Source organism: Diabrotica virgifera, chromosome 3 (genome assembly GCF_917563875.1).
Source record: "Diabrotica virgifera virgifera chromosome 3, PGI_DIABVI_V3a".
NCBI classification, from domain to species: domain Eukaryota; kingdom Metazoa; phylum Arthropoda; class Insecta; order Coleoptera; family Chrysomelidae; genus Diabrotica; species Diabrotica virgifera.
The window spans coordinates 220,504,101-220,520,358 of NC_065445.1; the positions used below are offsets into that span (position 1 = coordinate 220,504,101).

The window sequence follows — 16,258 nt, forward strand, 5'->3', positions numbered from 1 at the left end:
GAACCATCTACGTCTGAAAGTGGCAGTAATAAAAAGAAAAACAGACTTTACAGTGATGAATATCTTAAATATGGTTTTACCATTATTTCCAATAAACCACAATGTGTTATTTGTGGAGAAGTATTGTCAAACGAAAGCATGAAGCCATCAAAGTTACTTCGACATTTAAATAGCAAACATCCAGATAAAAAAGACAAACCCGTAGAATTCTTTGAAAAAAAGCTGAACGTCCTTCACAAACAGCAAGATACTTTTCAATTGGCAACCACTACTAACGAAAAAGCATTATTAGCAAGTTATAAAGTTGCTTATCGCGTTGCCAAAACTAGTAATCCGCACAAAATTGCTGAAAATCTGATTTTGCCAGCAGCTGTTGAAATGGTACATATAATGATTGGTGAAAAAGAGTCTGCAAAGTTAAAAACAATACCTCTGTCAAATAATACTATCCAAAGAAGAATTGTGATATGGCAGAAGATATTCAAGCGCAAGTTGTGGAAAATCTTAATAAATGCACGTACTTCTCTCTTCAAATGGACGAATCCACGGATATATCTAACTGTGCCCAATTTATTACGTTTGTAAGATATGATACAAATAATGGCATTCAAGAAGATATTTTATTTTGTTCCCCATTGGAGACCAATACCACTGGAAAATGTTTATTCGACAGTTTTGTGAAACGCACAAGTAAATATGTTATTGACTGGGGAAAATGTATTGCTATATGCACAGATGGCGCTAAAGCTATGACAGGACATCAATCTGGTCTTGTCGTCAGATTACAAGAAATAATGCCTAATGCCACATGGAGCATTTTTTACATCGAGAAGCTCTGGCGTCAAAAGCTTTACCTCCTGAAATGGACTGTGTTATGAAATCCATCATTAAAGTTGTAAATTCCATTAAAGGAAAAGCTTTACAGACCCGTATTTTTCGAAAAATCTGCGAAGACATGGGTGCTATATTTCAAAATCTTCTTTATCACACCGAAGTAAGGTGGCTTTCAAGGGGCAACGTCTTAAAAAGAGTATTTGACTTAAGAGTACTTGACTTAAGCTTTTAATGTACGAGTATTTGAAAGATGAGAAGTCCCCATATGAAAATCAATTTTCCGATCCTATTTGGCTTTTGAAACTAGGTTTCCTTGCTGATATATTCGAACAATTAAATATTTTGAACAGTAATTTGCAAGGTCGCGACATTAATATAATTACAGCCACAGATAAAATTAAGGGGTTTATAAGAAAAATCGATTTATGGTCAACTTCACTTGGCAAAAAGCAGCTCGATTCATTCCAGTGCGTTCAGGAAATTATAGAAAATGTATGTTACATTGCTACAAATTTTGAACAAGTTTATGCAGGCATGCAAGTTACTTTGCTTAATTTAAAACAACAGCTCTGTGATTATTTCCCCTAAGAAATTCAAAACAGTTACGACAGTTGCAGATGGATACTGAATCCGTTTTTAGCCGATTCCTTTCAACATGCTGAAATACCAATAAACATGAAAGAACAACTTATTGAAATATCAAGTGATGGAATGTTGAAGCTCCAATTTTTTTCCCAGAACCCGGACGAATTTTGGACCAAAAAGATGCAGGAATACCCTCAGTTGGCGAATGAAGCTGTAAAATGTTTGGTTCCATTTGTAACATCATATTTATGTGAGTTAAGTTTCTCGTCTATGACTGCCATTAAAACAAAAGTGAGAAATCGTCTCGTACTTGAAAACGATATAATTGTGTGTCTCAAATACACAGCCTAGATTTGAAAGACTAGTTTCAAAAAAACAGGCGCATGGGTCTTATTAACATTGTAATATTTGACTTTATTTTTTTCTTTTACTTTCAAGGACTTTTAATATTTAGTTTTATGTTTCGTTTGATAATTAATTGTTAATTTTTATTTACGGCTTTATTAAAATAAAAATACATGATTTAACAAAGTAGTGTTTTTGTCTTATTTTGGAAATTTCCGGCGACCCCCCTAGTACCTCATTGCGACCCCCCAGGGGGTCGCGACCCACACTTTGGGAAACACTGCTTTATCCTATTCAAATAAATAATGCTGCTCAATTTATTTATAATATTTTGCAGATACCAAATAGGTTTGTTAACCAAAAGAGTACGACCATTACGAGTTGTAAATATGGTTGCTCCATTTTTTAAAGAAGTATTAATAAATGTTTGTTGTGAAGATAACTTCTACAGGATTCAAGAGCGATACAATTTATTTAACAGCGATGCAGGCAGCTATACATGGAGGTAAGTGAGTATTCAGATATACAGGGTGTTTGGTAGGTCGATGGAAATTTTTTAAGGGATAATAGGGGACGCCATTTGCAAAATTTTTTGCTAATAATGTATCGCTCAAACTGTTAAGGTTTCCGAAATAAAGTTAAATTTGTCAATATTCGACAACCGTCTATTTCACGTTTAAAAATTATCTAGGCGTACTACCTCCCTGTTTTAAGAATGGAATAAAAATGTAAACCTACAACACTGACTCTTCGCATACAATTTTTGGAATACGAATTTTTTGGATAACAGTTGATCCGGATGTCGATAAGATTGTTATAAACAAAGAACTTAAGGAATTACTTAACAGCGATTTTTGACAAAACAAAACATTTTTTTTTGTAATTTTTGGGTCATTCTAAGCAAAAAATGTTCTTACAAGTTTTTTCGTAGGATGCACAGTTTTCGAGATAAACGCGAACTTTAAAAAAATTGAAAGTTTTCGAGAACTTTAAAAAAATTGAAAAATTGCAATTTTTTAACCCGAATAACTTCAAGTCAAATAAGTTCAAGTCAAATTATACGGGTATTGGTTATTTGCATTGCTAAAAAAAATTTTTTTTTATTGTCAAACAAAGCTATAAACAAATAGTGTTTCCCGTGCCAACACGGGCGTCATTTGAAATTTTGATTGGGGGGGGGGGGGGGCAAGCATTATACCGGGTGTCCACTTATATTTTCCCCCAATTTAACTGCCTATAACTTCTAAATGGCTCAAGATAAAAATATGCGGTTTTCACTGAAATGTTTTATTTTAGTAAAAGTTTTGTCTGAATGGATTGAATTTTTTTATATCACTTTCAAATACGAAATAAAATATGGCGGATTTTTGAAAAAAACGTTGTTGACTTTTTTTTAATGGAACACCCAGTATATTCTTTTGTAAATTGAAAGAAAGGTCATTCACCTATCTAGCGATATAAAGTCTTTCAAAATCGGTTGTCAAATCACTGACTAATTAATGTTTAAAATAAGAGGTGCAACGTGGATATCACATACCTAAATAACATAACTAACCAAGTTACGTGATTTCAACATTGCATCTCCCATTTTAAAAATTAATTGCTCAGTCATTTGACAACCGATTTTAAAATTTTTTATATCGATGGATAGATAAATGACCGTTTTTTCAAGTTTTTAGGTAAGTGACCATTTTTTATATCGCTTTTAAATAAAAAATGGCGGACTTTTGAAAAAAAAACGTTGTTGACTTTTTTTATTAAAACACTCAGTATATTTTTTTGGATCTTGAAAAAACGGTCATTTACCTATCCAGCGATATAAAATTTTTTAAAATCGGTTGCCAAATGACTGAGCAATTAATTTTTAAAATGAGAGATGCAATGTGGAAATCACATAACAAAATATCATTTTGCTCAGTTATGTTATTTAGGTATGTGATATCCACGTTGCACCCCTCATTTTAAAAATTAATTACTCAGTGATTTGACAACCAATTTTGAAAAAATTTATATCGCTGGATAGGTGAATGACCTTTCTTTCAATTTACAAAAAAATATACTGGGTGTTCCATTAAAAAAAAAGTCAACAACGTTTTTTTCAAAAATCCGCCATATTTTTTTTTCCTATTTGAAAGCGATATAAAAAAATTCAATCCACCAGACAAAACTTTTACTAAAATAAAACATTTCTGCGAAAACCGCATATTTCTATCTTGAGCCGTTTAGAAGTTATAGGCCGTTAAAATGGGGGAAAATATAAGTGGACACCCGGTATTATATACAATACCGGGTGTCCATTTATATTTTCCCCCATTTTAACTGCCTATAACTTCTAAACGGCTCAAGATAGAAATATGCGGTTTTCGCTGAAATGTTTTATTTTAGTAAAAGTTTTGTCTGAATGGATTAAATTTTTTATATCGCTTTCAAATACGAAAAAAAAATGGCGGATTTTTGAAAAAAACTTTGTTGACTTTTTTTTAATGGAATACCCAGTATATTTTTTTGTAAATTGAAAGAAAGGTCATTCACCTATCCAGCGATATAAAGTTTTTTTAAAATCGGTTGTCAAATGACTGAGTAATTAATTTTTAAAATGAGAGGTGCAACTCTCTAACTAAGCAAATTGATATTATGTTATGTGATTTCCACATTGCATTTCTCATTTTAAAAATTAATTGCTCAGTCATTTGACAACCGATTTTGAAAATTTTTATATCGCTAGATAGGTAAATAACCTTTTTTTTAATTTTTTAGGTAAATGGACATTTTTCATATCGCTTTTAAATAAAAAATGGCGGATTTTTGAAAAAAAAAACGTTGTTGACTTTTTTTATTAAAACACCCAGTATATTTTTTTGTAACTTGAAAAAATTGTCATTTACCTATCCAGCGATATATTTTTTTTAAAATCGGTTTTCAAATGACTGAGAAATTAATTTTTAAAATGAGAGATGCAATGTGAAAATCACAACAAAATATATCATTTTGCTTAGTTACATGTTATTTAGGTATGTGATATCCACGCTGCACCTCTCATTTTAAAAAGTAATTACTCAGTGATTTGACAACCGATTTTAAAAAACTTTATATCGCTGGATAGGTGAATTATTGTTCTTTCAATTTACAAAAAAATATACTGGGTGTTCCATTAAAAAAAAGTCAACAAAGTTTTTTTTTCAAAAATCCGCCATTTTTATTTTCGTAATTGAAAGCGATATAAAAAACTCAATCAATTCATACAAAACTTTTAGTAAAATAAAACATTTCAGCGAAAACCGCATGTTTCTATCTTGAGCCGTTTAGAAGTTATAGGTAGTTAAAATGGGGGAAAATATAAATGGACACCCGGTACATTATATATGATGTAATGATGAAAATTGATGTATTTTTTGTAAATTTCAGTCATTCTCAGGGTCAGGGGGCAAATGCCCCCCTGACCCCATCAAATGACGCCCCTGCGTGCCCAATGCATGCGTTATAAGGCATGCTGCGTATATTACCTGTTTGTAGGTTCGCGTACTCGTTCGATTTTAAATGAGAAATGCATTGAAAATATCACTCAAGCAATATGTGCTTATAGCTTTGTTTAACAATAAAAAAATTTAGTTTTAGCAATGAAAATAATCAAAACCGATAGAATTTGACTTGAACTTTCAAATTCGGTAAGCAGAAATGCAATTTTATTTTTTAATCAAAAGTTATTCGGGTACAAAAATTGCAATTTTTCGATTTTTTGAAAGTTCAACCGCGCTTATCTCGAAAACTATATGTACATCCTACGAAAAAACTTGTAAGAACATTTTTTGCTTAGAATGACCCAAAAAATACACAAAAGAATGTTTTGTTTTGCGAAAAATCGCTGTTTTGTAATTCCTCAAGTTCTTTGTTTATAACAATCTTATCGACATCCGGATCAACTGTTACCCAAAAAACTCGTGTTCTACGGGTCAAAATACATAAAAAATCTTGGGTAATTCCATATGAATAAAGGAGGCCGTTGTACCCCTCCTGGCGACAGGAGTAAATATCTTGTATGCTGTATTTAACTATTTTTTCATCACCTTCATGTGTTTAAATATTTTTATTTTATTTAGCGTATGGACTTTCTCAGTACGATAAATACACAAATATAATATATATACATATATACATATATACACACATATATACACATATACACATATATTATTCAAACACCAAAACATAATGAATGAATCTAAATATTAATGTCCAATTTACATAGCCATTCAATTGCATCTGGGGAGCATTCCACAAAGTCCTGGAGGTTTCCACGGTAGGCCCGATTTAGGCAATCTGAAACACAATGACTTATGGTCTCTCTAAGCGATCCACAATCACACTGTGGACTTTCTGCACGACCCCATTTGAACAGAGAATCAGCACATTTGCCATGTCCGGTACGTATGCGATTAAGCCTCGTCCAGGTGGGCCGGGGCAGACCCGATCCGATGAAACCCTGGGTTGGGGTGGATATCTGAATATAGTCTGCTGCTATTGTTGGCATCCATCTTGTGGACCATTGCCTTTGTATATCATAGGAATCACCAATTGTTCGGGCAGTTCTGATTGGAGGATTTCTAGACCTCAGTCGCTGGTGCTCTTTTGAGATGTCTGGTATGTCTTGATGGATTGGTAATTGTATGTTGGCTACAATTTTCTGATACTCTCTCACTAATGCTGCTGTACGGCGTAGATCTGGTGGGGCAATATTGCTCAAAGTAGGCAGCCATCTCACTGGGGTTGATTTTATTGTTCCAGTGATTAATCTCATGGTTTGATTAAGTTGGACATCGATTTTGTTTGTATGTGCACTATTTAACCATACTGGTGCACAATATTCTGCCACTGAAAAAACCAAAGCTAGAGCAGAGGTCCGAAGAGTATCTGCAGAAGCACCCCAAGTTGTTCCAGCAAGTTTTGTTATTATATTATTTCTTGTTCTCAGTTTACCGGCTGCGTTTGTAAGATGGCTTTTGAAGGTGAGTGTTCTATCAAGTGTGATGCCTAGATATTTGGGGTTGTTGTTATGTTTGATAGCTGCATCATTTAGAGTTACATTGAGGGTATCGCCCGCAAGTTGGTTCGACAGGTGAAAGAGACAGGTTTCAGTTTTGCTTGTGTTAGGACGTAAGCGCCAGTTCTTAAAGTAGTTACTAAGTGTAGTTAGGTCCTCGTTTAGAGCTCGTTCTCCAGCTTCCTTACTATTATCTTGGAAGCCAATGGCCAGGTCGTCTGCATAAGCGAATTTTCTCGATTTTGTTTCAGGTATATCCGCCGTATAAAGGTTAAATAATAAAGGAGCTAGCACTGAGCCTTGAGGTAAGCCGTTGTTAAGTTTTCTAACGCTACTTCGTGCATCATTTATATATACCTGAAACAGTCTGTTAGTTAGTAGATTGTTTATCAACTGACAAGTTTTGAGACAGGGTATGATTTTCATCAACTTATAAATAAGGCCCTCTCTCCACACAGTGTCATAGGCAGCCGTAAGGTCTATAAATGTTATGGCAGATTTTTCACGTCTTTCAAAGCCAGCTTCGATGAATGTAGTTAAGGACAGCACTTGGTCACAACAGCTTCGTCCTTTTCTAAATCCAGCTTGCTCAATTGGTACAGCGTCCTCAATGGTGTTACATATTCTATTATATAAGAGTCGTTCTAGTAATTTATAACAGCAACTGAGTAAGGCGATAGGCCGGTAACTTTCAGGCAGCTTGTTGTCTTTGCCAGGCTTCTGGATTGCGATAATTTTTGTTCTTTTAAATTCTGGGGGAAGCATAGCTGTAGTCACAATGTCGCTAAAGAATTCTTTGAGCCATTGTCTTATTTTTGTACCAGTGTGGACTATAAACTCAGGATATATTCCATCGAAACCAGCTGCTTTTCCCGTTTTGGTTTGGTTAAGCGCTTCGTTTATTTCATCCAATGAGAAGGCACGTGAGTATTCTGATGTTGTGGGGGTATTTGATTTAAGTTGTTTAAGAGCTTTTTTTACCATCGATGTATGAGTTTTCTCAGATGGAGCTCGAGAGTTCTCAATTATTCTATTGGCTATCTTATTTGGCTCAATTGTTGATTTGTTTAAGTGTTGTGCTCTGCTTGCTTCGCCCAGTTTGCGGATCAGTCCCCATGCCTTCCGACTGGAACGGGAGAAATCAATATGTTCTACGGTAGATTTCCATTTATTAAGTCTAGTTGAATCCAGTGACTTAAGTAAGTTGTCACCGATTTCGGGATCTTCTGATTTCAAAAATTCTTCATATAGTTTTTGGCTTTCTTCCGTCCAGCCTGGGATGTACTCCTTTCGAAAACCTCGGGGGATATGTTTTTTGGCGATAGAGATAACCATTCCTAAAAAACGGTGGTAATTGTTGGCCTTTGGGTCAATGAAGCGAATGCAGGTGTCCAGCTCTTTGGTGTATTCAGGCCAATTTGCTTTGTTAAAATTCCAACGGGGTCTCGGCGTGGATTCAACGATAGAAATTTGTATGCCTATTTCGATTATGACAGGTCGATGTTGGCTGCGAGGGAAACTAGGCAGTACAGTTCGGGAGCTTGGGAGTGGTTGTAACTGTGAGTTACTCGAAACCCAGCATAGATCAGGGTTGTAGCCTTTGCGCCATCTTCTAGAAAAGAAAGTAGGTTTATCTTTTAGACTATGGATAAGGTGGATATTGTTTTCTTCGGCCCACTCCAGGAGTTTTTCCCCATTTTCATCATTGTTTTCATACCCCCATTTGTTGTGGTGACTGTTAAAGTCCCCTATGTAAACTGTAGGTTGGTTGTCCTCAGTTTTGATTACATTTGTTGGCCATTTAGTTAATGGTGGTTTGTAGATGTTCTTTATGGTTATGTCATTCACTTTTGTAGAGATTATGGATACACTATTTTCGCAGCTGCAGTCCTTCACCTTGGAATTTTGTATACTGTTATTCACGTAAGTTGCAGTTCCGTAAACATTGCTGTAAGTGGCTCCAATCATGCTATATCCCGGAATTTTATCCCTCTTAAGAAGCTCGGTTTCTGATGCGTGAGTTTCTTGAATAGCTATGACGTCAACGTTATTTTCTATTAGTATTTTTGAAAGAAATTCAGATTTTGATCTACTAATTCCCTCTATGTTTATTTGACATATACGGAGGGTTGGTCCGATACGTCTCGTCAAATGGTGTTGATAAACACCTTTGTAGTTTTCCATATTCCTATATGGAGATTCCTTTCCTTGCTTTTCTTTATCGTACTGGTTGCCAGGAGAGCTTAGCGGCTAGTTTGGTGTCCAAAAATTGATAGACCATTTAGCGTTACCCAGGGTGCACCACGTGGAGGCGATCTATCATTACACCCCGTAAATGTGTTTAAATAATTCTGCTGGGATGACATCCCTGTCATAAGATCTGTGGTAGTTTTAGTTTTTTATCCATAGATATTTTCCATTATTATAACGAGAGGGTTCCACAAATGCCTTATCTGGGTACTGCAGTTCTATGTGGTTAGTAGGTTTTCCTTCCAGCAACTCTCGAAAGTGTCTTACCAATCGTTTTTCCTCTCTTCTTATGTTTTTGTGCATATCTATTATTGTGTTAGTTCTTTTTTGTTGCATGGTTCTAAATACCACGTTCTTCTCATCTGTTATTATTTTTTTGCAATCTTGGTCGAACCAGTCGTTGCTCTGTTGGAATCGGGATATGCCCAATGTGTTTGCAGCTGCCAATTTCAAAGCCATCTGACAGTTGTTCCATATTTCCGTGCTTGACTATCCAGGAGTCCAGGTTTGTTCTAGGTTTTCTTTTATATGTGGCTGGAACTATTTCTTTGTTTTTATTATTTAGCATATGTAAATTATATTTGTCTAAAGCTCCTTTCTTTATTAGCGTTGAAACTTTTTTGTCAAAACTTTGCTACCACCATAAAGACGTCTGACGTCCATTAAGTTTGTAAAGTGCCTTCTATCAATTATAACATAGTTAATTTGGTCTGTGATATCTAAGTTACTTTAGAAATACTCTTGATAACCCATTGTCATTAGTAACATCGTGAAGGCTGTGTTTACCAATATAATCTTATTAGGAACATATCTATTTATTTTCCTATCTAAGCGTTTATGTCTCCAAATGGATCATTTTAATATCGGTTTTGACACAATTATGTAGGTATCATATTATGCTCTTTCAAGGTCTGTGTACAGGGCCGTAACTACCATTGGGGCAACCGAAGCAGTGCCCTGGGCCCCCGGCAAGGGGGCCCCCGTTTGGTTGACCGTTCATAGATCGTCCTTACAACTAGGAAAATAAAAATATATATATTTTAAAAGCCGATCCCATCGAAATATTTTCAAATGACAATTTTAAAAACACCACAACATAAAGTTTTAATTTTTCCCTGGGGAAATTAGTCTTTTCGACTAAAATGCAATTAGAACAAAACAGGGGCCCCTGAGGCCTGAGCTAAGCTGGGGCTCCCGAGACCTTAACATAAAAATTTAAATTATTACCTACTTGAGAAATTAGTTATTTCGACGTAAAAAGAACCTAAAATGCCATTTCAATAGGGGACCCGGGCTAAGCTGGGCCCCCCGAGACCTTTCGTAAAGATATAAATTGTTACTGAGGAAATTAGTTATTTTGGCGAAATAAAAACTAAAATGCATCCGGAATAGGGGCTCCAGGTCCCAATTATGGTATTAACCCATTTACCCCAGACCACATCTTTGGTACCTGAAAGGAACCACATAATATGTATTAAAAAGAAAGGTAAGTAAGGGTAAGATAGAATGAGCACATTAGGATCGGTACCACCAGTACACTGATCAGCTACACTGAGTGTGTTTAGCTCACACTGCAGTTGCTTAAGGCACCTTAAGGCGCATTTAACTCAAAGTGAACACGAACGAAGGAACGAATTCGTAGGTGTTTGTTTGGTTATTCGTTCCCTACAAAGTAAGACCATTTACATTGTAGCGAACGAACGCATTCGTTGATGATCCATCCGCAATGTCAGATACAGATGAAGATGTAATCATTATCGCTACTAATTTTATAGTGATTTCAGGACATGCTGACAAAAAAAAAGAAAGAAAAGAGTGTGGTATTCACACAGGAGAGAAAATGCGTTTTCAGGGGGTTAAATATCAAACATTTTTCCGGACCCCCCCTTCCGCTGGGGGTACATTCCCCAGACCTCCCGGTAGGGGGCCCCCAGATCACGTTTGCCCCGGGGGCCTTAACATCGTACTTACGGCCCTGTCTGTGTAGAATTGATCTTTAATTTCTTCGTGTATTCCTGTGTTGGTGCAAGCACGTTGATCAAGCATATACCTTAAAACATTTTCATTTTATGCGGAGGGTAGGTATACATACAATCATACAAAATAAAAAAGAGAATTAAGGGCGAAACCAGACGGGCCACTCTGTCGTCTGTGGATCCACAAAGTGGCTGAAATGGATCCACAGAGTGGCTGAAACAGGCGATTTTCTAGCGCCGGCGACTACGCTGTGAAGTGGATCGTTTGGAAGGGTGCAGCGTTTAATGTAATGAGCGAGAAAAAGTAAGTTTGTTCAAATGATTAAAAACTTACCGGCTAATAAGTTTTTAAAAAACTGTGTTCGTCAAAGTCTATGTTTGTAATGTCCATAGTTTTAAATATTTTATAAAATTTCAACCCTTTTAAAAAAATACCAATAAGCTCCATAAATGGAATTAAGAAGAACTAGACAAAAGCAGCTATATCACAGAAAGAAGCACATAAAAAATTAACCAGTACATCTTGTATCTCAAGCCGTAAAATGGTTTAATACATTTTCAACACACAGAGTGGTGAACGAGGTCCTGTTTTAAGGAGATGATGACATTAAATATATCTAAACTTGTTAACTTGCAACCCCCTTTTAACTGATATCTTATCGTTTTGTTTTCTACAACAAACAATAAAACCTTTTTCGGCCTAGGATGGGACTTCACTATTTAACATAAATAAACAAACACGATTTTGAGTATTTTTTGTTTTGCTCAGTTCAATGATGGATTTAGACGAGGAAGGTCTCCTTCTATTGTATAATCTAATTCTATTGTATAATAAAATGTAAATATAAATAGAGAAAATATTGCTTACCGGATTTATTCTTTTCGATAGGGCTACCTTCTTTAAAATCAGGAACAAATAATTCAAAGATCTCGTCCCACGCTTTTCCTTTCAATGCCCTATAACTATACCCTCGGGTTCTTGTATCCCATATAGCCGGTCTGTTTTGGACTTCAATTAAAAATCTTTCGGAATCAAAATTCATTTTACGTGCTCACCGTGTAAACTCTCGTCAATATCTGAGGCAGCTACAAAAGTGGTCCGTCTGAATAGGTTTTGCGACTAGTGGACGCCACTCTAGTAGTGAGGATCGGCGACTGTGGCTGGCCACAGTCGCTCGTCTGGGGTGTAACGTCCACTCCACATAAGAACTTACGGCCAATCATCGGAAGTTGCTTTGTGGATCCACAAAGTAGCGTTGCAGAGTGGTCCATCTGGTTTTGCCCTAACATAATTCTTCTTTAATACCTATAGTCCAGGGCGCATCTGTTTTGAGATGGACGTTGAGAGGTGACTCAAATTTTTTTGCAGAAATTGCTTGAAAATAACTTAAATAATAATATTTGAGTTATCCTCCCTTTCAAAAAGGTCCGGAACATTGTTTAAATAATCAAAATGTCAAAAATTGAAGGAAAAATTCCATTTTTTGCTTCGTTTTTTGATTATAACTTTAAAAGTATTCATTTCCGAGAAAAGTTGTACTGACATAAAAGTTGCGTAATTAAATTTCCTACAATACAGAATTGGTTAAAAATTTAAAAAATAGTCACCCTAGTTGCAAAATAGCAATAATTGCGAAAAAACTATACAAAAACAAGTATTCGCATTTTACGTTTTTCAACCATTTATGCTACACTTAGGACTTTCATATTTAACCCAGAAAAACCTTGTGATACAGTAACACAATACTGTAAATTTCATTAAGATCGGTTCAATAGATTTTGCAAAATAAATTTTGCAATCCAGCTTTCGCAAAAAAAATTCATTTTTTCAAAATGTTACAGGACTGAAAATAAAGCAGATAGCAAGTTTAATTTTTTTTACTTATAGAAGTGTACTACTGTACATTTCATTTGCAATTTTCAAAATTAAAATCGATTAATTACCACGGCGTCAGAAAATTTTTGAAATAAACAATAATTTTTGGTGCTACGCGCAGGACAGTGGTGTTCGATTCACACAAGTTGATTTCCACCAAAATTTCTTCCACTCCTTATCCAATATATTATTTTCTTACTCTATATTTTGTTGTATTTTAATATTTTAATTTCACAAAAATCAAACTAATTTTATTATTGTTTGTGAAATATTGTTTAAACAATTGCATATGTTTAAAAATAATAAACTTTCATTATTTAAGTTAAAATATATTAACAAAGAAAGTTTTTGCTAATAAAAGTGTTATTTCAAAGGATAGAGTATTTGTTTTTATTTTGCAATAAAAAATTTATTTATTTATATCGAAATGTAATAAAAATTAAAATGTATCAATCATTATCACAGGTCATTGGAATGCCCAATCAAAACAAACTATCCGCTGTCCTGCGCGTAGCACCAATAATTAATGTTTATTTAAAAAAAATCCTGACGCCGTGGTGTTAATCGATTTTAATTTTGCAAAATTGCAAATGAAAGGTACAATACACTTCTATAGGCAAAAAAATTTTCAACTTGCTATCTGCTTTATTTTCAGTCCTGTAACATTTTGAAAAAATGATTTCTTTTTACGAAAGCTGGATTGCAAAATTTATTTTGCAAAATCTATTGAACCGATCTTAATGAAATATACAGTATTGTTTTACTGTATCATATAGTTTTTCAGGGTGAAATATGAAGATCCTAAATGTAGCATAAATGGTTGAAAAGCGTATAATGCGAATACTTGTTTTTGTATGTTTTTTTCACAATTATTGCTATTTTGCAACAAGGGTGACTATTTTTAAAATTTTTAGCCAGTTCTATATTGTAGGAAATTTAATTACGCAACTTTTATGTTAGTACAACCTTTCTCCAAAAAGGAATACTTTTGAAGTTATAATCAAAAAACCAAGAAAAAAATCGAATTTTTCCTTAATTTTTTGACATTTTGATTATTTAAACAATGTTCCGGACCTTTTTGAGAGGGAGGATAACTCAAATATTATTATTTGATTTATTTTCAAGCAATTTCTGCAAAAAAATTTGAGTCACCTCTCAACGTCCAAATGTACTAATATTTTTACATATGCGGCCTGGTCTACTATTCCAATTAACGCTTCTAAATCAAATGTTAACTAATCAAATACCTAATGTTAATTACGCTTAACGTATTTAAAAACTAGTTCATTTTTTTATCATTTCGTCTCTTTTAGGTATAAGTCTAAAAATATAGACATGAATAAAACGATGGAGGAAAACGGCATTTTAGACGAACGAGACACATTTACACGTTTGGGATTGCCTCAAAATTATTATGTACCAAGCGTTTTTCTCTACTACAATGATGATCTGAAATATTGCGATTTCGATGACGATGAATGTGAACCTTTACCATCAGATTTTGGATTGTGTTGTATGAAATCACGATTTTAAATAAAATACCTAACATGTTGTGAGGATTACTATGGGAAAATAAAGTGTATCATTTTTTTTCCACAATGTATATTAGGTGAGGAAAAGAAAATGAAGCACTAAACAGCAAAAAACCTACCAATTTTCCGCAGGAAGATGAATCGCTGAATCTTCTTCTTCTTCTTCTTCTTCTTCCTTATTGTATGTAGGCATTAAAGCCTGTTTCTTCTTCAATATTAGGCTTCTACATTGTTTAAGTTATCGCACCATCTTTTTCTTGCTCTGTCAATACTTCTTCGTCCATTTGGTGACTTATCTTGTGCTATTCGCACTTTCCTATCCTCTATCATTCTGCTAATGTGTTCGTTCCCAGTGGCGTAACAAAATCCGTCGGCCCCCCTTAAAAAATTACTAAATACGACATGTGTAACACAAACTTATATAGTCGGTTCGTTAAATTCAGACATAGCTGGCTAGTGATTTTAGTAAGTAAGTTTGCAAATTTCGTAAAATTAGCAACAAAATTGGCAAAATTAATAATTACTAAATAGTTAGTAATTTAGCCAATTTTAGCAAAATTGGCCAAAAACAAAAAAAAAAAATAACTACTATAAAATCACTAGCCAGTTGTGTCTGCGAACCGACTATATGTACTTAATAGCCCACTAAATGAACGAGAAATACGGCGATACCGTGTAATTTTCAGTATCACCACCGAAGTTATCAAGTCAGTACTTTTTAAGTTATTTACGAGTGAAAATGTTTAGTGTTTAACAAAAAAAAAAAAACACGTTTTCAGATGGTTGCAAATAACTAAAAAAACTCAAGTATTTGATCGAAAAAATATTCTTAAGAAAAATGTAGCTTATAAAAAATGATAGAAATAAATTAAGTGTATTGACCCAGTAAAAGCAAAATTGTAGCTCATCAAAAGTTGTTCTTATTAGCCAAATTCCAAATCGAATATTTCAACGTGAAATAACCGTGAAAATGGTAAAGCGCTAAAGATTAATTTTATTTGGGGTGCTAAATAGGGAGAGACTTTCACGTTTTTTTTTAGCAAAAAAAGGGGCTAACTTTATTTTGAGCTGCTTAGTTTTGATACTAGAAGCTTGCTATGAAACGCTGTACAAAAAGACTCTATAAAAAATAAAAATAAAAATAAAGTTTGTTTTTAAACATTTCAAAAAGTTTTAATGAGTTTTCCCCGAAAAGTGCTTCATTTTTTTGTTTATTTCACGTTGAAATATTCGATTCGGAGTTGGACGAATAAGAACCATTTTTCATGCACTAAAACGTTGCTTTTACTGTGTCGATTTCTTTTATAAGCTACATTTTTGCTAAAAATGTTTTTTCGATTATTTCGTTCATAGAGATTCTGGAAAATAGAAACATACAAGAATAAAAATTACAGCGTCAATTTTTTCAATAATTTCCCGTCGTCAAGTATTACGTCAGATGCCCCTACGCAAAAATGAACATTCAGTGACATTAATGACAATTAATGTTTTACAACTTGTCAAATAGAACACCATGAAAAAGTTTTGCAAATATTCAGACGAAGATATTAATAACATATTAGTTAAAATAATTTAAAAAACATTTTAATTTTATCGTTTTATCGTTTTATTCATGAAATAATCTTACCGAATTACACTCAAGCATTTAAAAATTACCGATTTGTTTGGCCCTCGTGACACTTTGACATTATTTTACTCCCCTTCGGGTCGTGAATTGTCGCAAATTGTCAAGCAAATACGTCGTGACGCTGATAAAACTCCAAAACGGTCATTTATGGGCTACTATTCATGCACTGTGTTTATAACAACTTACAGTTTTCAT

General features: G+C 34.2%; 1 protein-coding gene across 1 annotated transcript in view; it reads left to right on the forward strand.

Moving 5' to 3' along the window:
• Window positions 1–14,457, forward strand: part of LOC114328781 (cytochrome b5 domain-containing protein 1) — a 29,906-nt gene extending 15,449 nt beyond the window's left edge. Inside the window, exons 2-3 of the mRNA XM_028277740.2 lie at window positions 2,102–2,269; window positions 14,218–14,457. Coding sequence (XP_028133541.1) covers window positions 2,102–2,269; window positions 14,218–14,437 — 388 coding nt within the window. The 3' untranslated portion in view covers window positions 14,438–14,457. The remainder of the gene's footprint in view (window positions 1–2,101; window positions 2,270–14,217) is intronic.
• The last annotated feature ends 1,801 nt before the right edge of the window (window positions 14,458–16,258 follow it).